At 33.1% G+C, this 23,372-nt stretch overlaps 1 protein-coding gene across 2 annotated transcripts in view; it reads left to right on the top strand.

The window, feature by feature from the left end:
• Positions 1-5,576, top strand: part of TLL1 (tolloid like 1) — a 227,149-nt gene extending 221,573 nt beyond the window's left edge. For both annotated transcript variants that reach the window (XM_031664179.1, XM_031664180.1), the window contains one exon: positions 798-5,576. In XM_031664179.1, the coding sequence (XP_031520039.1) occupies positions 798-932 (135 nt within the window). In that variant the 3' untranslated portion in view covers positions 933-5,576. The remainder of the gene's footprint in view (positions 1-797) is intronic.
• Positions 5,577-23,372: the final 17,796 nt, after the last annotated feature.

The following is a 23,372-nucleotide window of genomic DNA, read 5'->3' as shown; positions in this document are numbered from 1 at the left end:
ATATTTGGCGGCAGTGGCAAGGTCAGCCACTGGTGTGTGTACACAGGCAATGCTACAGAGATACTGTTCCATTGCAGAGTGTCACCTGTGCAGGTGCGGAGTGCCAGGTACACGTCAGAAGAGGTCACCATGAGAAATAAGGAAAAGAAAAACCTAAGGTTTTCTCTGTGTTTTTCCCCCAGGACTCACTGCATGAATATTTATATATTTATAGTCTTCTGAATACATATTTTGTGCTGAAGATATTGGTCCCAGTTTTTCAAATGTCTACCAGTAGCTATTGCTTCAGTAATACTGTTGAACTCCTGCCCAAATGACAACCGAAATGTAACGAAAAAGGTTCTTGGTGCTTAGATTATTAAAACAAGAAATACTGGACGATGTGGATTCTGGAAGTGGCTCTGCTTCAGAGCAGCTTCTGAAACGCATTTAGTATCTCTACACTCTCTAAACCTCACTTTACTGATTTGCAAATCAAGAGAACTTGGCTTAAAAGCTTAGGGAAAAAACACTCAAGTCCTAGAGAGAAAAGTACCCAGAACTTAGAAAATATAATGTATGTTCAGAGCTCAGCTGCATCACCGACTAGCCGTGTGAGCTCTAGCATGTCACTTTCTTCTCTGAATCCCATTTTCTCCTCTATAAAGTGAAGAAGTAGATTACACCTACTCTCCAAGGTTGTTGGGAGGAATAAATTATATTCCAAAGAAAAGTATTCCCAAACGTGCATTACACTGAAGAAAAAGTGATTCGTTTTATTGCTTGTTTACTTGCTTGTTGTTTTTGTTTTCCTTCAGCCCCCAGAAGAGATTTATTCAATTGGAGATGCAGTTTTAATTCATTTCCACACTGATGACACAATCAACAAGAAGGGATTTCATATAAGATACAAAAGCATAAGATATCCAGATACCACACATACCAAAAAATAACACCAAAACCTCTGTCAGAACACAAAAGAATGTGCATAATGGAGAGAAGACATATTTTTTTTAAAAAACTGAAGATATTGGCACAAATGTTTTATATAAAGAGTTTGAACAAAAAAAATCCCTGTAAGACCAGAATTATCTTTGTACTAAAAGAGAAGTTTCCAGCGAAACCTTCATCAGCATTACAAGGATATTTGAACTCCGTGCTTGATGGTATTAGTAAAGCTGGTGAAAGGGCATCACATACTTCAAGGAAGACTCTACAAGCTTTTGTTCACAGCTTGAAATCGATGCCTCACAATTCAGACAGTTTAATTCAGGAGTTGTGACCCTGCAGTGTTCTTTTTGACAATTTGTCAAGATTTGGGGACATAAAATGATCTTGCAGGTCATAAACTGGAAAACACTATTCTGGTTGTCTTAGGATAATTGCTGACTTTGTATCTTGGATACAGTGTAAACCAGATCCATGTAAGGTGATGTGAAATGGGAGTCTTTTGAGGGTGATTTGTACTTTCCATGTGTATGTGTGTGTCTGGTGTTTGGAAACTGGGATATTTCAGCTTCATTATTTCCACTTGCAGGCCAGCTTAACCTCTGAAACACAAATGATCTTGAGACCACTTTAGTGTACTTACATTTTGATGAGTTTGAAATGTCAGTGGTGTCTATTATTGCAGTTAAATTCTAGACATCAGTTCTTTGTCTCGGAAAATGTCCAGTGAAATGGTAAACTTAGTTCTTTTTTTTGGAAGTGCTGCCTTTCACACCAAATCCAAGAAGCCTGTGATGTCTTATGAACCTTATGAGAAAACGCCGAAGAGGTGTGAGCAGGATTCTTCTGAATGACTGTCTGGATGGTTCATTACTCAAGTTACTGCTGCTGCTATTGTCTTTCCTTTGTTGTCGATCTGTTATTGTTGTAGCTATTATTGTTGATGTTGTCATGGTTAATCTATTTTTTAAAAATGAAATGAAGCAGAAGTAGGTCTTGTGAGAACTGAAAGATCTCTTTCATTTTTCTCTTCCTGGGATTCATTTTTTTCAAAATGCAATGCTGGAAAAAAATGTTTGTTTCTGAAAGACTTCTTATGGTGCTATTCCATAAACTTTTTTTTAAACAAGCTTTTGACCTTTGAGCCAACCCACCTGTAGACTACGAATGTCTCCCTATGGCTGGTGGCATTTGAAGACTAACGACTTGTCAAATGTATCAAGAGTATATCATTGCAAGGGTAACCCTTGTCCTGTGGAACAACTACTTATAATGCCTTAGAATTCTTGCACATGATCAAACAGATCCTCCTAAAACACACCTGTTGAAATGTTGAACATAAGAGTGTATGTTAACTAACAGCTCTCTGAAGAAAATGCATTTCCATGACTGAAGCATTGGATATAAATAAGGTGTCCTGCTTTTTTTTGTAGAAAATGTAATTTGAGGATGAATTTTCTGCTTTAAAGGCATGTGTGTTTTTAAAATTAATGAATGTAGATGTGTGATTGTCTGAGTGAGTGGCACTACAAGAGGTAAAAAGTAATGGGTGGTTGAAAAGTTAAAATGTATGTGCCAAGTTCTACTAGAATTCCATTTGAAATAGCACCTTCCTTAGGTTTCATGGACAAATAATGGGAACTTCTAATTATGATCAATCCCATTAAAGAAAGGCTCTTTCCTTTAGAGAAACTCTATTTTGATGTCAATATAGATTACTGTATGAGGTAGCTTTGTTTCTGTTACCTGTCCATGAGCATACAACATTGAGTACAATTGGGTATATTCTTTCAGTTTTACAAAATTAAACTATACACACAGATGTAGCTTATCTGTTTTTTTCTTAAATTGTTGCCCTGAAAATATTTCTTGCATATGAATTGTAAAATGTAAATACATTTTTAAAACCAACGTTTTGATCTTATTGAATGTTACTTTGAAAATGTATAACTATTGCCTGCAATGTAGATGAGCCTGTTAGTAGAGCTGATTCATTCCAGTAACTTCTTCCATATTTTCTCACTAATCTCCAGTTAGCCAAAATATGCCAGGAATGGGAAGAGGAGAAAAAATCATTAACATTAACACCTATACTGTTCTATACTACTCCTACCCCTGTGCTAGGAATGTGCACTAGCTCTTTTTAAATTCCATGCTACACTCTGAGGACTGCCATCATGTTCTCGTTTTGTAGTTCAGAAAGTGAGGCTCAAAGAATTTATTTAACCTTCCCAGAGTCACAGTGTAAAGTTAGATGTTGAAACCCAGTTTATCTTATATAAGAGTCTCTGCTTGTTCTACAAAAGTAGTAGAATCAATCTTGACCTACATAAATAGTAGATTTTTTATGGTGAAACTTTCCCACATAAAGTAAATTTTAGGGGTGAATTAGAGTAAAACTCTCAAGATAGGCATTTTGTTCTTTTCGAGAACAGCATGAAACTTAGAATATCAATGATAGCTGTCTTTAAGAATCAGAATTAGTACTAGAAATTTAAAATAAACTATAGTTTGGAGTTAGTATGAACCTTTTGTGAAAATAAATATATTAAATTATTTTGCCTGATGTGATAGGGGAAATGTATTGGTCTATATTAAGAAATATTCTGGATATTCTGATTGATATCTTATTACGCCATGGTGAGCTATGCTCTGCACACTGAGAAATTAGGTATTTAGAAGGCACACAGAGATGTTGTCATAACTAGGTCTTCAACATGAAAATTAATTTTTATTGTATCATGTCAGATATCAGTTTACCGCATATTATTTTTATATTAATTCAACATTTGCCTTAAATGTGTTGTTAAATGAAAATACAGACAGCTTCATTGTTGTGTTGTTAATAATTGTTAGTTACTGCTCCAGACATTTTATTAAATTAATTTTTTAAATTATTTTCCACCCTACATCAGTATATTGGTTGTGCTTTATATTTGCCAAAATCCTAACTCCCATATTGTCCTCTCTGACTATACATAGAAAAAAAATACTGTTCTCACTGGATTTTATTAAATTATTTTTAAAAGTCAATTTTGAATATAACTGTAGTTTATTCAGGAGATAGTGACTTAACATAAATGGACAAAATAACTTTTTAAAAGAAATGGATGAGAAGCAATTGTGTTTCCAAAACCCTCAAGTATCCCATTCCTATATGGCTGGATTTTTGCTATGTATGACTCATTTTAATATGTCACAGTATGAGATTCAAATTCTGCTTAACTTTGTTTTAAGATATCTTAGCCTCTTTTATTTGGTTTGTGATACTGCTGTATTTTTGGTGATAAGCTTCAAATATCAAATTTCATTCTGCCATATAGAAAAATCTCTAAAAGCATCAAGTAACTAATTTTATTTTTGTAAGGTTAAAATTTATTTTTTAAAAGAAACATTAAATTATATATTTATGTAGAATTAGAGGGAGTATAACCCTGCGTGAAATTATAAATTACTTAAAACAGTTATCAAATATTTGGAAACTATTATTTACTAATAAGAATAAGACTTGCCTTATGGAAAATTTTTAAGGCCACTTGTTAAATCAGGTATGGAAGGAGGAAAGCAGAAAATATAACTGCCTCCTAAAGATGTATAACTTGAGTTGCAGTAATGCTTTCTATTTTACAACAACAAATGTGTAATAAGAATTTATCAAAAAGAGAAAAAAGGTGGCCGGTGAATGAATTGAAAGTTTTTATCCTTCAATGCATGGTAATTGGTTTCCAATGAATATTTAGCTTTTGGTGTTTTATGTTATTGTTATAAAACTGAGAAACTTTGTCATTAGATTAGGAACCAAGTAGTGGGAATGCTGGCTCTGATATTTTGTGAAATAGCATTATTCGTCTCCAAACTTTCTTCTGACATCTACATTTTCACTGTCAAGTTTCCAACTTGCCTAACTTTCCCTCACTCCAGTATATTGAACCTGAATCCAAGCTGGCCACGTAACTCTAGTTCCAGTCATGACACCCTAATGCAAGTACCCATGCAGGATGAAAACAAAGGAATTGTAAGGCTGTGAACACACTTCACTATATATGACCTCCTTCTCATCCAATATTCTAAGCAGCAAATGAATACCATGAATATCAACTTCTAACTTCAAAAAACTTGTAGGTGGAAATGTATCTGCATAAAAAGCAGTTGAAAAGAGATCTATTAAACTCTACGCAGATTGAGGCACTTAGAAGGTCCAACATCAGGACTTATCTTTATTTATTGCCAGGTTGGAGGTATATGAGTAAATACTGACATTGCTTCTGTTGTTATATTTCTATATGAATATAAGCTAACAGCTTCACCAGTCCCTCTGACCTTGTTTTGTCTGTCTGTGTTGTCCTCATATCTGGAAAGTTACTTATATAACATTTTATTTTTGCTCAACTATCAAATTTTGAGAGCATACTTGCATCTGAAAACAAATAGCAATGAAGGTTACTAAACTGATTTACACTATTTTAAACATGTGCTCAATGCTTCAGTCTATTTTGCAAATTACATATTTAAAAATAGATTCAATGGTGCTTCTTCTATTGAATAATATTATAGGATGATTATATTAGCCACAATATTTAATTATACAACAAATCTAACAAAGAAAAAGTTGCATTATCATTTGAAAGCTCTGTTAGTTTTTTTTTTTTTGAAGAGCAACTGTAAAAATTTAGCTAAATACAATAAATTTCCATCAAAATATAAAAGTGCATCTATATTCCCTTGTAATATTTTTATGTTATAATTAGTGCCACAAAAAAGTGATAGCTAACATTAAAAACAGTGGTGATGTCACAGTGGTAATAGGGGTGTAAGAGGAATTACTTTAAGGAATGACATTAAGAATATTTAAACAGAAAGACTGCCCAGAAAGTACAAAGTGAAAGGATTATAGATAATAAGCCTTCAATATGGAAGCCTCCCCTAAAAATTATTTAGTGGATATTCCTGAAGGAACTACAATTGAGACTAAAAGTAAATTACAGGAAAATTTTCCTGGGGAATCATAACTTTTTCAATGTTTCTTTATGAAACATTTCTTTATGAAAAATTTTTCATAAAGTTTTCAATTGTTATACTTACTATATGTGTATTAGTTGTGTTTGAATTCCCTGGGACTAAAAGGTCACTCATAATAAGTTTTGCCATTTTCAAACCAAAACGCATAGTACAACAATGTATTTTACTCATTCATTTATTTTATTTATTCACTGAAGAAATATTTGTTTAATGCCTGCTAATATACTTCATACCATGCTAAGTACTATGAATTCGAGATAAAAAAGAAAAAAGCAGCAATCTTTGCTCTCGTGAAGTTTACATACTAAAGAGATAAGCACTAATGTAAAGTAACCTCTCAAAGTTGAAATTTCAATAACGAAACATACATGTGTATTCTACTGCCTTTTGGGGGCATTTTGTCAAATTGTGTGGTTTGTATTTTGAGACTAGCATCAGCTTAAACATCCTTGGTTCTGCATTTGAGCATTTTAAAAAATTCAGTTGTCCTATAAAAATAAGTTTTTCTCTGCATGTATTACTTTTATTTTTAATTTATAAATTACTGAATCTCAGGATGGACAATTGGGGCTTTTTGTAAACAATATGTTTTATAAAAAGAGATACCTAATACTAGCACCAGCAGCACTTGACAAATTGTAGTTCTAAATATGAAATACATTTAACCCACTATCTCCAATCAATGAGACCTAACTGGTGGGGAAAAAGGAGGTTTTTTACCAATAGTGTGATTGCAGGACAGTAAAATGCCTCACTGTCTCACTATTTGCTTCCCTTCCAAGTCAATGAGTGATTTTTTTAAAGATGAGTAAAGTCCCTAGAATACCCAGCTCTCTGAAAAGCACGCATACACATGCATGCATGCACATGCACACACATACACACACACACGTGTATATATACAAAAGAATTTGGAAGCACATAACTGCATCCTAGGCAACATATTATGCACACAGATAACGGCTTATAGAATATGATGCCACAATTCAGAAAAATCTATGGAAAGATCAGGTAAGAGTAATCCCAAATAATAAGTAACAGAATTAGACTTTTAAGAATTTTAAACGCCGAAATGATCAAATGTAGAGTAAAAAGAAAAGTATATTAAAATGATTAAGGAAAGGAAATGGAAATATGTGGAAAAGCTATAGACACTTTCAAAATACCGAGTAGATTTTTAAATAAATTAAACTTGCAGAAATGAAAAAATACAGTAATTGAAATAAAAAATATAGTTGATATGGTTGATATCATTTATGAAGTGGAAGCACATAAGAATCACAGGACACAACAGAGAAACAAACAGATGAAAAAATAAATTTTAAGAGACATGAGAAGTAGATGTGAATGTTCAATATGTATTTTTAGGAGTTATAGAGGAAGACAATATAGAGAATGGAGGAGAATAAAATATTCAGTATAAATATCTGAAATGCCCTGAAACTATTGGGAGACATGTATCCTCACATTCGGGAAACAAAAAAAATTCCCCCCAAAATACATAAAAATAAGACTGCACTTAGAAAACACATAAAAATAAAGCTGCCCTTAAAGCTAAATACATAAAAATACATAAAAATAAAGATTAGACACATAGTACTGAAAGTGATTAATACAAAGTTAAAAAGTCTTAAAAGTAGTCAAAGAAAAAGGCAGATCATCAAGAAGGTAGTTATAGAAATATAGCAGACTTTCCAATACAGACTATAGTGAAATCAAGTCTTCAAGATATCAAGAGTAAATAATTGTCAACCTAAATTTTTATACCCTGTTAAATACTACTTACAAATACGAACTATATGATATGCAAGAAGGATTAGTTATTCAAGGATTGGTGATTATGTGTCAATTTAAGATATTTACTACTATAAAATAATGTTAATTATCTTGCTATAATGTTATTATAATATTAGTGAATATTTTTAAAAGAAAGTGGAAGTACATATAAAACAATAATATAATATCATGTACAACTAGAGAGGATTAATTGAAGTTGAAAAGTTCTAAGGTCTTTGTAGTGTTTAAGAAGTGGATTACTTTAATGTTTTGTTAAATGTTCAGGGTAAAATGGTAGGCTAACCAAAAGAATAAAAGTAGGATATATAACTTCTAAACGAGTAGAGAGAAAGATAGCGTAAAAATAATAAATCTTGAGGATTTTATAAAAGGAAGATTAAGAGGCATAGAAAAAGTGAGAAACATGGACAGCACAAAATAAGATGGTAAAAAGACAGTAATAAGTAATATTTAAAATGTAAAACACATCTTCCAGGCATTTTACTAAGTGTCTGAGATATTCATACAATTCTCACAGACATGTGAGTTAGAATTTATTGTCCCCATTTTATAAGTGAGAAATAAAAAATACACTAGTAATTGCAATAAATGTAAGTACACTAAAATTTCCAATTTAAGAAAGGGTATATTCAGATTGGATTAAAGTGTCATCTATAAACTTTTAGAAAAGATGCTTGTGAAACAGCATGAGAAAAGCTGAAAGTGAAAAAATGTATTGGGCATATTTTAAACTAATGATAGCTGATGTTTTTTAGGCATAAGAGACTATTTGGAATAAAATTAGCAACTCCAATGATAAAAGAAACAATGCATCTATAACATTTAAAAATTTTTGATTAATGTAAATCTAGAGCCTCAAAACATATACAATTATCAAAATCATAAAAATATAATTCATGATGATAATCTGAAGATATTAAGATCTTGGTAAGAGAGATAGTGTGATATAAGGTATTTGCAAGATATATATCTGACAAAGGATTAGAAACCAGATTATTTTTAAAACCCTCAAATTCAGTAGGATACAAACAATCCTGTTTTTTTTTTTTTTTTTTTTTTTTTTGAGACGGAGTCTTGCTCTGTCGCCTCAGGCTGGAGTGCAGTGGCCCATCTGGTCACTGCAAGCTCTGGCCTCCCGGGTTCCTGCCATTCTTCCTGCCTCAGCCTCCCGGAGTAGCTGGGACTACAGGCGCCCACCACCTCGGCCTCGCTAGTTTTTGTATTTTTAGTGAGATGGGGTTTCACCCGTAGTTAGCCAGGATGGTCTCTCGATCTCCTGACCTCGTGATCCGCCCGTCTCGGCCTCCCAAAGTGCTGGGATTACAGGCTTGAGCCACCGCGCCCGGCCAAAACAACCCTGTTGGATCAGGAATTGGCAATCTACATCTTGTGAGTCAAATTCAGCTCACTGCCTATTTGCGTCCACTACATCCTGTGAATCAAATTCAGCTCACTGCCTGTTTGCGTCCACTCCACGACCTAAGAATGATACATAAAATGACTGTTAGCCTTTTGGCAAGAAAAGTTAAGACTTGAAGACATTGTCTGTTGACCTAGAAATCCTAAAATGCCACTTGATCCTTTAAAGAAGAAGATAGGCAACCAATGTAATCGATAAATGTGCAAAGGATACACACAAGAAATTCACAGATGAAGGCAGAATGGTTAAAAAAAATGGATGAAAACATGTTTGACATTGCTATTATTTGGAAAATTCAAATTTAAATAATACTATACTATCTTATATCTATTGCATTAGTAACTAAAGTCTTAAACACTATCAAGTGTTTGTAAGGATGTGTAGCACAGAAACTTTTATACACTGCTGACAAGAATGTAACCAGTGATGCATCCAAAATGCAAACATTCTGGATAACTATTTGACTCTAAGATTTTCAGATGCTCTTTTTCATTGACCATAAATTTAATTCCTTGGTATAGAAAAACTCGTTTAGAACTGGTTTTAGGAAGTCACCTGAACTCCAGTAGCTGGGCTACAGGGAAGCTGTGCAGTCTTCCAGAGCCTGCTGAGAGAAACAGAGAAGCACACCAGAACTAGGAGGAGACGCCCCTTCCTCCAGCAACATCCTGCATTGTTCTGTATTGATGCAGCTTCATATCAGGAGAGCAAAGGACAATTGTTCAAAGGGACCAGCTCCATTTTCTACAGCAGGCAATGAAAAACATATTTAGAATTGAGAAGCAATAAATAGACAATTGGTGTATATAATATGATATAATATTAGAATATAAATGTACATTATGTATTTATGACCTTTACACAATTTTAATAAATCCACAATCATAAGAATTAAATATTTGGCTATATTAAAAACAAACATTTGTATGTACCATAAATTATAAAAAAATTGCCAGCTAGGAATGCCAATCTCCTCCTTCTCTTCTTTCTCTTTTTTCCCCTTTAGCTTCTTTACAACATGATTTATGATTTTTTAAAAATACGTTTTCAAGAGATTTTAAAATAAAATATTATAATTCATGTGTATGTATATTTTTAATTCAGATTCAGCATTTATAGAGTGCACAATAACCTTGTGAGATAAGTATTATTATTCCAATATTACAGACGGGAATCTTGAATATAAAACACATAACTTCCAAGATCACACGGTGTCTGTGATGAAGAGACTCCCTTTAAAGAGGGATAGATATATAAATTGTATTTAAATGTAAAAAGTAATCATAAATTCAGATTTTCATTTTGCTTTTTATAGTGTGATTTTAAATGCTAATATGTTCAAAGTTGTCTACCTTAAAAGCAAGGAAAGCCATTCGCTTTCCCATTAAGTACATGATTTTATGCAGTTTGATTAAATTTTGTTGATTTCTATTTAGAGTTATAATAGAGTAGTTTGCCTAAAACTAATATATTCCATCAGGAATAAACAGAAAAGTGGGTTAAAACTTTTAAAAAGAAAATAATTCTGTGTTTAAGGTATCCTCAAACTTCCAACAGAGCCAGGACTTAAGGGATCAAATGCTCAGATAGAAAGGAACCTGTTAAAAATGAAGCAACATTTTATGTTGCACTTTTACTATCCAAGTATTAGATCATTTTTGATGCAAAGTGAGGGGCTGTGAATCTGTGCAGAGGTTGACTGTTAATCTTTGCCAAAATGTACTTGACAGAAAATGCTGAATCCATAATTCAATTAAATATCTAATTACAGAACACTGTAGGAAAATTGGAAATATTTTTAAACAATTATTTTTTGAAAAATTACAAGAAATCCATATCCTAAAAGCACTATCGTGTATTAGAAGAAAAAAGACAACAAATGATGTAGTTGCTAAGATACAAAAAAGATTTTAAAAACCTGATAATTTTCAGTCGATCAATACAGTTAACAACTCAAATGAGAATCCAGAAATAAAAATGTATTTGAGTTATTCTTAGTTTTAGCCTTCTACAGAGGATTGTCCTAACTTCAAGGAACATTATTAAACTGATAAATTTATAAATCATTTTTAATCATGATTTTTCTGTTTTATTAATTTTAATGAGATCAGGATTGTACTTCAATATGAGAAAAATATCCCAAATGCCAGCTATTATAAAAGATTTCTGTTAGTATGTGATCTATGAATTATAAAGATAATATGCATTTTACGCTACAGTTTCCTCTAAGTAATTCTGTGGAGAAAGGCAAGGTAAATCAATTTTGCACTATATTGTGTGTCAAATATATAGCTTTTGTTATGAGATAATATGCTTTAGAAAGCACTACAGAAAAGGTTTTGCAAATTATCTTGAGTGCACTTCTCAGGATACTCCCAAATTACTTGTCATGCTGATTTCATTTATTCTTACGTTGATATTTTTTCTGTGCAATGATTTGAGATCTTCAAAAGCAAGTAGATGCTATTTTTTTTTTCTGTACTTACACAGAACTGCACACTAAAAAGACCTCCTTTATAGATTGGCTAAATTGAATTGAATTGAAATGGGATTGAATTAAATTAAGTTGAACTAATCTAATATGCTAAAATTTATATAATTCAAAAAATGAGTACTTGTCACCTTAAGATCTGGAATATTTTCTGAGTAACACTGATATGAAGTTAATAAACCACATGACTAATACAGAAAGAGATTGTCATTTGTAATAATGAAGATGAAATATGTTATCGTTATCCTTCTTTCTTTATAAGTATGTTTAGTTTGGTTACATTACAAAACTGTGAAATTACTTTTTTAGAATAAAAATGAGACTTCTCTCTTCTCTCTCTCTCCAATTTGTCTCATGTGTATTTTAAACAAATTTGGGTTAAGATGCTAAGGTCATTTTATAGCAACTCAAATAAATTTTCAGCAATAAGGAAAACTTATATTTCAATTTTTAAGCAAGTATTTTTCTTAACTACCCTAAGCTACCTGTATGAAAAGATAAGTCATTTTTAAGCCCTTAAAAAGACTAGCTTATCAACCTATAATTTAATCTGTAAATGTAAGAGTTGTTTGTTTAATACGGAAGAATGATGCTAAATGTGTACATATTTTACTTCCGCTTAATAATTTGTTTTTTCAAAATGGCATTTTGTTCCTTTAAAATTTCTGAAAAGAATGATAAGGATCTCAGTATAACAGGTAAGATTGCAAATTCAGAGATACGAAGTTTGAGATGAAAATAAGTTCCATTTTTATTCTACCTTAATCTTCAGCAAACCTGAGCCTACTTTATCATAGATTGAGAGCTATTAAATACCTCTATTCATCTGAAATGAATAATATTGGAGGAAGTCTTGCTTTTGTGAAGTCAAATGAAAAGACTAACAATTAAAATTTTGTCTAGAGGTGGAAAACTGTGCCAGAAAAAGAGATTATTAGTGATAAAAAGGAAGCAATTAATACACATTTTTAGTGCTACTAAGTGTTATTAATATAACCAAATTAACTGCATGCTAGAGTATTACATAAAGGTGACCATGCATAAGTCTGTTATAAAAATATAAATAGATATTGTATATATTTTTTGAGAAATGTCTATGCAGGCCCTTTTCTCATTTCCTAATCAAACTATATTTTTTTCTATAGAGTTGCCTTAGTTTCTTATGTATTTTGGATATTAACTCTTTATCAGATATATGGCTTACAAACATTTTCTACCAATCCATAGGTTATTTCTTCAATCTTTCAATTGTTTTCTTTGTTGTGCAGAAGCTTTTTATTTTGGTGTAATCCCATTTGCCTATTTTAGTTTTTGTTGCCTGTGCTTTGGTTATCAAATCTAAAACAAATCATTACCCAGACCAATGTTATGTAATGTTGTGTAGTTTCTCACATATATTTCTGTTCTAGCAGTTTGATAGCGTCAGGTTGAAATAAGCATCCAATTTCATTTTCCTTGCATGTAGATAACTACTTTTCCCAATACTTTGTATTGAGAGACTGTCCTTTTCCCTTTGTCTGTTCTTGGAAACTTTGTTGAAAATCAATTGACTATACACATATGTGAGTTTATTTCTCAGCTCTCTATTTTTGGGTTGATTGATCCATTTTTATGTTAGTATGATACTGTTTTCATTACTATCGCTTTGAAATATAGTTTGAAATCAGGTAGTGTGATGCCTTCAGTTTTGCTTTTTTTCTCTTGTTTATGATTGTCTGGGCTGTTTGAGGTTTTTTCATGGTTGCATATGAATTTATAAAAAATGGTATTGGAATTTTGATAGGGATTGTATTGAATCTATAGATTGCTTGGGGTCATGCAGACACTTTAACAATTTTAATTATTCCAGTGCATGAATGTGGGATTTTTTCATTTATTTGTGTGTTCTTCAATTTTTTCCATCAACATTTTCAGTGTAAGGTCTTTTTATCTATTTGGTTAAATGTATTCCTAGGTATATTAATTTTTGTAGTGATTGTAAATGGAGTAGTTCTCTTGATTTCTTTTTCAGAAACTTTGTTGTTACTGTGTAGAAATGCTACTATTTTTTGTGTTGATGTTTTATCCTGTAACACTACCATAGTTGTTTATTAGTTCTTTTTTTTTTTTTTTTTTTTGAGACGGAGTCTTGCTCTGTCACCCAGGCTGGAGTGCAGTGGCCAGATCTCGGCTCACTGCAAGCTCCGCCTCCTGGGTTCACGCCATTCTCCTGCCTCAGCCTCCCGAGTAGCTGGGACTACAGGCACCCGCCACCTCGCCCGGCTAGTTTTTTGTAATTTTTAGTAGAGACGGGGTTTCACCGTGTTAGCCAGGATGGTCTTGATCTCCTGACCTCGTGATCTGCCTGTCTTGGCCTCCCAAAGTGCTGGGATTACAGGCTTGAGCCACCGTGCCCGGCCTGTTTGTTAGTTCTAACAAGATTTTACTGACATCTTTAGAGTTTTCTCTATATAAGATTATATCATTAGCAAACAGAAACAATTTTGCATCTTCCTTTTCTATATGGATGCTTTTTATTTGTTTTTATTGACTATTTGCTCTGGCACAAATTTCAAATACTGTGTTGAATAGAAGTAGTGAGGGTGAGCCTCCTTGTCTTGCTCCAGATCTTATTGGAAAGAGTTTTAATTTTTCATTATTGAGTATAATGTTAGTTGTGGCTTTATTATAACTGACCCTTATTGCATCAAGGTACATTTTTTTTTCCTAATTTCTTGAGATATCACTAATTATTAGGGAAATGCAAATTACAATTATGATGAGATAGCCCCTTATATCTGTTAGAATGGTGATTATCAAAAAGACAAGAGATAAGAAGTGTTGGTAAGGATGTGGAGGAAAAAATACCCTTATACACTGTTGGTGGGAATGTAAATTAGTACAGTCATCATGAAAAACTATGTGGAGGTACCTCAACAACTAAAAATAAAATTACCATATGATTCAGTCATCCCACTTTTGGGTATTTACCCAAAATATTTGAAATCACTATGTCAAAGAGATATCTGCACTCTCATGTTTATTGCAGGACTATTCAGAATAGACAAGTTTGAAATCTACCTAAATATTCATCAACAGATGAATGGATAAAGAAAATGTGGTATATATACACAATGGAATACGAGTCAGCCTTATAAAAGAAATTTTGTCATTTGTGACAACATGAGTAAAATCAGAGAATATTATACCAAGTGGCACAAACCAGGCAAAGAAAGACAAACACCACATAGTCTCACTTATATGTGGAATCTAAAGAAATCAAACTAAAAAAAAAATAGTAGGATGATGGTTACCAGAGGCTGGAGTGGGATGGGATGGGCAGAATGTAAAGATTATGACCAAAGAGTACAAAATCTCAGTTATTCAGAAGAAATAGAAATAGTTTTTTTTTTGAGCTATATGGCACATCATGGTGTATATAGTAGGTAGTAAGGTAATGTACATTTCAAAATCATTAAGGGAGTAAATTTCAAATATTCTCACCATGAATAAATAAGAAAAATTGAGGTAATGGATATGTTAATTAGCTTGATTTAATTGTACGTGCATCATATTCATAAATCATAACCTCAATTCATGCTCCATAAATATATATCGTTATAATTTGTCAGTTTACAATTAAAAAATACAAATTTTTAAAAGCCACCTGATCAGGCCATGCCCAGGTAAAGTAAATGCCTTGTCACACCATGCCTAAATAAGGCCAATGCCTAGCTGTAGTCAGTCAGGTGATTTCTCTACTTTGCTTTTGTTTCTGGACTATCAGATCTTGCTGCTCACACTACTGAACAGAGCTCTTGAAGCTCTTCTGGCTCGTGGTGCTGCCCAATTCATGAATTGTCCCTTGCTTGAATAAACTGTATTAAAATTAAAAATAAAGAGATATTGGAAAAAACCCAATAGATAAAGCACCTGCTTTTTATAAGTATGAAAAGCATGAGTCTGAGTTCAGCATAATAATTAGAAGCTATGTATGATATCTTAAGCAAAAATAGAATTAATTCATGTATTTGTGAAAAGAGTAGAGGGGCTACTAGTATTGTCTCTGTGAGATCACAAAAGTAACCTACTAGAGAATTGCTACAGAATGTGCTACTGCCACAGTCTGAAAGGCAGAAACTCAGAAGACTGTCTGTTGAGTTTTTAGGTTCAAGAACACATGGCTGTTGCAAATATAAAGAGATTTTCATGGCTATTAGTGCCTCCTGATACCCTCAGAACTGGAGAGTAGATCCAGGAACACTGCTGGAGAAAATCATCACAGACCCATGACCAAGCTGCTGAGCTGAAAACAGTAGCAGAGAGATGACTTCTACCTCATTTTGTTTTCCAAAATTCACACATTTGCTTCTATCAGAATTTAATTATGTTCAATCAAAACCTCAGCTTGCAAGGAATTCTAGGAAATGTAGTTTTAAATTTTGTAGCCCAGAAAGTATGCTAAGTTATGAAAAGAGATGAGAATAGGTTCTAAACAGATATCCACCTAAAATACCAAATACATTTGCAGTTGGCATCTATATTAGTTATCTATTACTGTGTAATAAATTACCCTGAAATGAAGCAACAAGAAGTATTTTTTTTTTTTTTTTTTTACCTCAAAGATGCTGCGGATTAGAAATAAGGTGATACAACCTGGTGCCTCTGCCTTAAGGTCTCTTGAAAGTCCCCAATCAAGGTGTCTATTGAGCCAGTAATCTAATCTGACAGCTTGACTGGGGAAAAGTCATTTCTAGCCTCATTCATGTGGTTGTCAGCAGGATTCAGTTATTCGCTGGCTGTTGTACAGGGGCCTTCCTCAGTTCCTAGATATGAGTATCTTTCCTAAGGGCAGTTCACAACATGTAGCTTTAATAGAAGTGACTGAACAAGAGACAGAAAGAGAACAATCAAGATATACATCAACAATCAAGATATACATCACAGCCTTTTTATAACCAATTTCAGAAGTGGCATTCCATCACTTTTGCCATATTCTATTTGCTAGAAGTTATTCACTAGGTCCAGCCCACACTCAAAAGAAAGGGATTATACAGGTAAGCATCAATCATGGTTGCCTACCACACTATCTTTGTGACTTTCACTACTGTAATATCACCTTAAATTTTCTAAAGAACTTTCAACACAAAAAGAGCTGTTGAATTTCAAATTGTTAGATTTAATTTTAGTAATTGGCATTTTTTTCTTTTTATTTTAATTGGGATATTGATGTATTTCAAGTGGAAGTTACCAAATGAAGATATCCTTTGTGGCACAATCCCAGGAAACAATGAAAACAAAATAAAAGTTTGAAAGCATTGCTTATGGCTGGTCTACTAAATATAGATGTTTACCATATATTGGACCTGGAAAATGACATAGTGGTAGGATTTAAATTTCCTTTCCTACTTGCTTCTCAGGGTTCATGAGAGAGAAATTTTAGTAGTAAACACATGCTGTTGCCATCTAGCACAAGTCTAAAGCCAAGATCCTCATGTTTTCTAGTTTTTTTTCCCACTACCTTTTCTTAAATATTCCTTAACATGTTTCTGAGCCAAATAGAAACAAGAGAAACACTGCATTTGTTATCATACAATTTGTAGCTAAGTGCTAATTCTTGCTATGAGACCGTTTCACGCCAGCTGTCTTTAATATCACAAAAGCAAAAAAAAAAAAAAAAAAAACCCAAAAAATCAAAAATAATCCTCTGAAAAATAAGCATTTTAATTAATACAGTGAGAAAGCAAATCCCTTGAAAAATGTTAGGTCAATTCCAAACAGCTGAGGGCAGTAGTGGGTGGAGGAAGTAAGAAAGGACATCCCTTTTCAGGCACTTGTTTGGTTTTTGTTTTTTGGGTTTTTTGTTGTTTTGTGTTTTTTGTAGCTGTTTTTCATTTGTTTGTTTTGCTAGCTGGTTTGTGTAATTTCTAGCATTTCTGAAAACTTCTAATGAGATTTTAAAGAAAATATTTTGAAATGAAATACATAAGAAAATATATGTTTAAAGCAACTATCACGTTTCACTTTTCAAATAATTTAAAAATATTTAGAATATTTTAAAAAATCATCCTTGAGCCGGGCGCGGTGGCTCAAGCCTGTAATCCCAGCACTTTGGGAGGCCGAGACGGGCGGATCACGAGGTCAGGAGATCGAGACCATCCTGGTTAACATGGTGAAACCCCGTCTCTACTAAAAAAATACAAAAAACTAGCCGGGCGAGGTGGCGGACGCCTGTAGTCCCAGCTACTCGGGAGGCTGAGGCAGGAGAATGGCGTGAACCCGGGAGGCGGAGCTTGCAGTGAGCTGAGATCCGGCCACTGCACTCCAGCCTGGGTGACAGAGCGAGACTCCGTCTCAAAAAAAAAAAAGAAAAAAAAAAAAAAATCATCCTTGAAAAATATTATTTTTTTCACACTAACTACATTTCTTTATGGCACAATATTATGAAATACCCTTTAATTAAATGTGGCTAAAATACTTTAATTTTATATAATCTACAACATTTACCTTTGTTTTTAATCTTAGGTACTAGGTAAAATCCAGCTTATTAGTATCATTTTTAAGGCTATTATTTCATTTCATAGTCTCTTTTCTTGAGTTATGCCAATTTAATTAATAGAAAACACTTAGAAATACTTATTTAAAAATGATGTCACTGAAGGAACAATGAGTTTTGCAACAGTTTTCATCCTGGTGCCAAAGGGGAACTTGGAAAGAAAAATGGGGATAGGCAGGTGCAATGTAGAATGCTTGCTACACTCACCTTCCTTTCCCTGGCCCTGGCCAAGGTTAATTTGTTATTTCTTTGTCTATAATAAAATTAACTCCTTTCCATGCTCCATTTTATATCTCTTCTCTCATATTCTATTTTCATTTTATCACCAATTGCTCTTTTGTTTATTTTTCCCTATTTTGTGTATCTTTGTAAGCAGATTATTTTTTGTGGTTGAATTAAGAGTAAGTAAGAAAATATTAGAAGACAGAAAAAGAGTTAACCTCAGATTTTTTTTTTCTTAGTATAAGTAATTTCAAATTTTCAGGATGGAGATATAATGCTAGGCTATTATGGCTGGAAATTATAATGTGCATCATGTTAAGTTAAACAAATATTGCAATAAAATCAGTATATACAGGCTGGGCAGTGGTAGTTCACGCCTGTTATCCCAGCACTTTGGGAGGCTGAGGCAGGCGGATGACCTGAGATTAGGAGTATGAGACCAGCCCGGCCAATATGGAGAAACCACGTCTCCACTAAAAACACAAAAATTAGCCAGGCATGGTAGTAGATGCCTGTAATCTCAGCTACTCGGGAGGCTGAGGCAAGAGAATCACTTGAACCCTGGGGACGGAGGTTGCAGTGAGCCGAGATCATGTCACTGCACTCCAGCCTGGGTGACAGAGTGAAACTCCACCTCAAAAAAAAAAAAAAAAAGTATATATAAATTATAATAAAATTTTATATATCTATATCTGTATTTATTTCTATATGTATATCTGTAAAATATCTGTTGGTGCATGTGGTTATATGTGCATACATTCATATAAAATATCTGGAATTTGGAAGAAGAGGAGTGGAGGGAAGAGTTGAGACAGCAGAATCATTGTACATTAGTTTTGCGGGGCAGAGATGGAAAAAAGTGGTTGAGAGTAAGAGAATCCCCTGAAATATAAAGTTTTGGAATATTCATGAGTAAAGGAGATTTATTTTAATGTTTGAGTATTTTTTAATTATAATTTCTCCATCTGCTACCTTTTAAGAGTTTCTCTTGTTTACGCTTTTAAATTTGAATTTGTGATTTTCGCAGGCAATATTTTGCTAAAATAAAACTTAAGGTGAGAGTAGAAAAGTTTATGTATACTCATATGCACTATTTTGAAACAAATGGTAATCGAAGAAGAATACTAATTTATAATCGATTTAGGGAATATATAAAATGCTCATTTTAGTACAAAAGTACCAAAAAGAAGGTAAACTCTGCAACAAAATATATTTTTTTAGAATAATGTAGAGTTTGAGACAAGGGCTTGGATACAAGTATTGTATTAAGAACGTGTTTCCAGGAAGAGCCTGGGAAAGAGAGTAGGGGAAACTGAACAGGGAAGGGGAAGAGAACAAGTGATAGATATGACTTCAAGGAAGTTGTGGAATATAAATTACATTTCATAGTGGTTCTCACTCTGAGTCAAAGGAGCTGTGTGTCCATACTGGCCCATTGATTAGCCATTAGGTAAAGGCCATCCTAGCGTGGTGGTAATGGAAGGATCAACTCCAAGCACTTCTGGCTCTTGATTTTCTGACTTTACTTGTTTACAAGTGAATCTATAGCCAAGGGCCACTTCTTGGAAGATAGTAGCAGGTATGGACCATGGAAGCAAAGGCCCACAGAAACAAGAGAAAAGACTGTAGAACGGGTAAAAGTGATTCAAGGGGATTTAGACAGAGAATCAGCAGTGTCCATAAGATTTTTATGTAACTAATTAAATCCCACACGAATCTCTTAAATAGGTATTGATGTAACAGATGGTAACCAACAAAAATGAGTATTTCTGGCTGGCCCCAGTGGCTCATGCCTGTAATCCAAGCACTTTGGGAGGCTGAGGCAGGTGGATCACCTGAGGTCAGGAGTTCAAGACAAGCCTGGCCAACATCATGAAACCCTGTCTCTACGAAAAATACAAAAATTAGCTGGGCACGGTGGCGCGTGCCTGTAATCTCAGCCACCAGGGAGCCTGAGGCAGGAGAATCACTTGAACTCGAGAGGTAGAGGTTGCAGTGAACAGAGATTGTACCACTGCACTCCAGTCTGGGTGACAGAGCGAGACTCCATCTCAAAAAAAAAAAAAAAAAAAGAGTGTTTCTTAGGCTTTTACTTTGCATTGTATTGCATTGTACTAGGAGATGTAATGTATAGACAGAAGAAAATTACATTCTAAGAGAAAAGATATTGTCCCGTATGAAATATTAAAGGGTTGTTAATACAAATAATTTAATGAAGTAATAGAATATGACTGATTGGCATAGTTTTTGGAATAAAATTGTGCCATTTATTTTGTTTTATTATGTTTTACTTTGCTTTATTGTCAGATTCACTAAATGTTAACGTTTTACCACATTCGATTTCTCTTTCTTTGTGTATGTATTGGCGTATGTAATTTCAGAGTAAGTTACAGACATCATGACACTTCATTCCTAAGTATTTCAGAATTTATACCCTTAAAACAAAGACATTCTCCTATAATGATTACAGGACAAAGACATTCTCCTATAATGATTACAGCACAATTCCATTATTCAGAAAATGTAATATTTATACAATGCCATTATTTTACATAGTCAGTGTTCAAATTCCCCCAATTATATCTATTATTATAGCTGGTTATCACGAGAGAAATATCTACACCTACCTCGATATCTGTCTGTACACTATGTAGCCAACCATGTATTAATCTATATATAATTTATGAACAATAAGTTATTCCTATAAAGCAGTTGGTCTATTATGTCTCGTTTGCTTCCTCAATAAATTCTCATATTAACGATCACTCATGCATTTAGTCATACAAATGAATTTAATTTTTTTAATTACTCATGATAATTTACTTTTTACTTAATATTTTATATTTAAAAAGTTCAGTGCTATCTCTAAGTATTAATGAATTGGAGCCAACTTTGCTTCTTGACTATTTTCTTTCTAAAATTAATTTCTAAGTAAATAAGAATTTTAACAATATAATTAAGTACACATTAGTTTACACAAAAGTGTGCCAAATCTCTCAATCATATAATTTATACTAATATTTATTAAGCTCATCCCATGTGCCTGGTACTAATTTAAGATCTTTAGTTGCATTAACTCTTTCAATTCTCAGAACAGTCCACAAGATAAATACTATTATATTATCAATTTTTACAAATAGAAAAATTGTGGCATATTTAAAATAAAAAGTTCTGACCACCTCATTCATTCTGAGTCTTCCACAATCTTTCACAGAATATAATTTAGCAATTTTGTTTAGAATAATCACTTAACTTGGTGCTATTTTCTTTTTTTCTTGAGACTTACTTGCTTTGATAGTCTACATCTGCATTGATCTTCTGGTTATTAACCAATTAAAGTTTATTTAAGAGACATGTTCAAATAAGCTTGAGAAGAGTGTTAAGGAACTCAGAATTTATTTTAAAATATATTTGGGAATAATAAACTAAATGAAACTCAATTGTGAATAATCAGATAATTCTGTATTCATTATAGGTTCACTAAATTGAGGTCACTTGGTATAATGGAATATGTCAAGAATATTATCCTTAACAGGGTTACTGTTAATTATCAAATGTGTTTGATTCCTCAATATTATACTTAACTATTAAACAGCATTTATATTAAAGCTATTTTATAACATACTTTGAAATGTCTCATTTTGCTTCTTTCAGTTTGGGATTATCTGTGTCTGCAATCTTCACTTCCTATTAACAAGGATTTTTAAAAGTTGACTTAAAAAGATATGAAGTACATATCTTTAAGTAATTGGTATTAGTTTCTAAAAGTATGGATTAGTGTATTAGTGTGATAATGCCTTTGAGAGTGCCTCAGGTCTCAGTCCGAGGTGTATTTTTATTTGAAACTTTTCCCTCTCCTCCTATCCTGACCTGAAACTGTTAATGTCTACATGTATACCAATTTAGTCTGCTTTATGAAGTTTGAGATCTGAATATCAAACTACCATCTATTTCAAAAACCTTTCAAACTCAAGACATATAAACTGAAGTTAAGATCTTACCCCCTAAATGTAATTGTCTTTCAATGTACTCTGTCTCCATGAATGATGCAATTTCTCCTCCAGTAGTTAAGCCCTAACCTAGGTGTTATATTAGATATCCTTTTTCCTTTTTATATTCCGTATCTCCAATTCCATACCAAGTCCTGTCAATATTATCTCCTAAATCACTAAAATCTGTGCACTTCGCCCCATCTTTATTGCTACTTACCTAGTACAAGTAACAGTCATGTTTTTTGCCCTTTTGCAATAGTTCACTATGTACCAGTCACCCCAAATCTTTATGTATATTAACTTATTTAACCCTTACCCTAGGAGGCCAGTGCAGTGATTATTCTGATTTCATCCTAGGAGGTAACCTGCTAAATATCCTGTAAGTAGAAGAGCCGCAATCTAAACCCACTGGACTCCTGAGTATTACACACCATATTGTAAACTCTGATTTTGAAAAACAAATATTTTACTGGCTTTGAATTCTATGAAAAACAGATTGTGAATATTTAAATCACATTTCTCTGAAGTCTTCAATTTAACCTTACAAAACGGAAAGTAATGATTGTTCAAATTGAATTCCTTAAATTACGACTCTGAGCAAGATAGAGAATATAACATCAAAATTTTAGTTCACTAAAATTCTTTCTACAGGGAATTATAAGGAATCTGATCTAGCTCTTATTTTTTTTCTATGTATAATCTGACATTTGACTTAATACAGGGAAAGAGTTTGGAGAAAGTTGAGGAATAAAGAGCTAGCCTGTCGTTAGACTGTGCCTATCATATATCAGCTCTATCCAGTAAGCCTCAGGCAAGTGCGGCATCACAGCCTATTTATAGCTGCATCCTCTGACAAGTGCCTGAAGTACAGCTCTTCTCCCACTGTTGATTATAGAAGTATCCATGTGATTTACATTCCAGATGAACAGGAGGTATATATGACATGTTGTTTTGACAGCTGAGGAGACT

Source organism: Papio anubis, chromosome 3, assembly GCF_008728515.1.
Source record: "Papio anubis isolate 15944 chromosome 3, Panubis1.0, whole genome shotgun sequence".
In the NCBI taxonomy this organism is placed as follows: Eukaryota; Metazoa; Chordata; class Mammalia; order Primates; family Cercopithecidae; genus Papio; species Papio anubis.
Note: the sequence above shows the minus strand (reverse complement) of the source record. Positions and strands in the feature narration are given on the sequence as shown.